We start from the raw sequence: 1,368 nt of genomic DNA, 5'->3' as shown, positions 1-1,368 counted from the left end.
ACTCTTCCTGGAGCACAGCACTGCTTATAACCAACGGACTTTCTAGTGCCATCAGCAGCACACTCAGTACAACAGCAGAAGCTGTACAGATCACAGCAACCCTGAGGTAATAAAAGTATAAAGGAAGAGATGGAATAAACGTGAGATAGGTATGATAACCTTGCCACCTAGAAGAGATTCTGAGAAAGACACTCTTGCTAATTACACAACAGGAGCAGCAGTGGAAAAAAAAAAAAATAGTATATTTCAGTTTTTCCTTTGTTTACACACACACTCCCCTTAATGGCATCTGTGCAGGCCTCCCTGCAGAACCACCACTAGTGTTAAAAACCAGATCTTTAGTCTTTCTTTCCATCTGTACAAAGTGCAGTTGGAATTGATTTTGATCTCCCAAACCGGTTGCAGAAAGGAAAGGAAGCTTTCCTCTCCCTTCTGCCTAGATCACCCCATCCCAGTTCTCCTCCCTCCTAAGAGGTTTTTAAAAATTAAAAGCCCTAATTAAGCATGATCCACTTGAGATTAGTTTTGTCATCTTCTTCCAGAAAGAAAAACTCAAACGAAAAGCAAAAACAAAACACACAATCAATGCCTCACCCACCCCAAAAACAATAGTTCCATTTAAAAAAATAAATAAATAGTGTGTATATTTCATGCTGGAAAAAAAAAAAAAAAAAAAAAAGAAAAGTCACAGAAAGGATTCATTTTTGGTTTTCCCTCCCCCAAACATGACACCAGGCATTTTCTCCCCCCTCCCCTGACGTAGACATGATGGTACATTCCAACCAGCAATGTGCATCTGTGTGGAAAATGAGTTTCTACTCCTGCACAGTCCCACATGCATCAGGGAGCATCCAGCTAGCTGCTAAAGCAGAGCAAAGGCTTTCAGGTTTTGGGTATGGTCCCTGCCTGTTCCTTTGGTCCGTCTGTTAAAAGGCTCCTTGCTGCTCCCAGGTCTCTGCTCTTGTCTGTCTCCATTAAAACGTGCACTCTGGTCCCCACGCTTCCCGAGTCACTGGAGCTTCGTACCCAGCTTGCGCTGTCTGTTTCTGCAACGGCAACACAGAGGGTGGGTGAGAGATACATCAGTCACAGCCCACCAAGGAAACCAGTGGGCAAAAGATTGAAGGATTAAAATAAGGCTCTGTTTGGCACCACATTGGGGAGGGACTTTTTATAAGGGCAGGGAGTGACAGAACAAGGGGAAATAGCTTTAAACTGGAAGAGGGGAGATTTAGATTAGATATTAGGAAGAAATTCTTTACTCTGAGGGTGTTGAGACACTGGCCCAGGTTGCCCAGAGAAGCTGTGGATGCTCCTCCCTGGAAGTGTTCAAGGCCAGGCTGGATGAGGCTTTGAGCAACCTGGTCT

General features: G+C 44.2%; 1 protein-coding gene across 1 annotated transcript in view; it reads right to left on the bottom strand.

Annotated features, from left to right (window-relative positions):
* Positions 1-385: 385 nt before the first annotated feature.
* The window catches only part of DOLPP1 (dolichyldiphosphatase 1), a gene marked incomplete at its 5' end in the record, with an annotated part of 12,182 nt that continues 11,199 nt past the window's right edge, over positions 386-1,368 (bottom strand). Inside the window, one exon of the mRNA XM_010166011.2 lies at positions 386-1,046. Within this exon, the coding sequence (XP_010164313.2) occupies positions 1,010-1,046 (37 nt within the window). The remainder of the gene's footprint in view (positions 1,047-1,368) is intronic.

The sequence above is a fragment of the Antrostomus carolinensis genome, unplaced genomic scaffold (genome assembly GCF_000700745.2).
Source record: "Antrostomus carolinensis isolate BGI_N321 unplaced genomic scaffold, ASM70074v2 scaffold26634, whole genome shotgun sequence".
Classification (NCBI taxonomy): Eukaryota; Metazoa; Chordata; class Aves; order Caprimulgiformes; family Caprimulgidae; genus Antrostomus; species Antrostomus carolinensis.
Note: the sequence above shows the minus strand (reverse complement) of the source record. Positions and strands in the feature narration are given on the sequence as shown.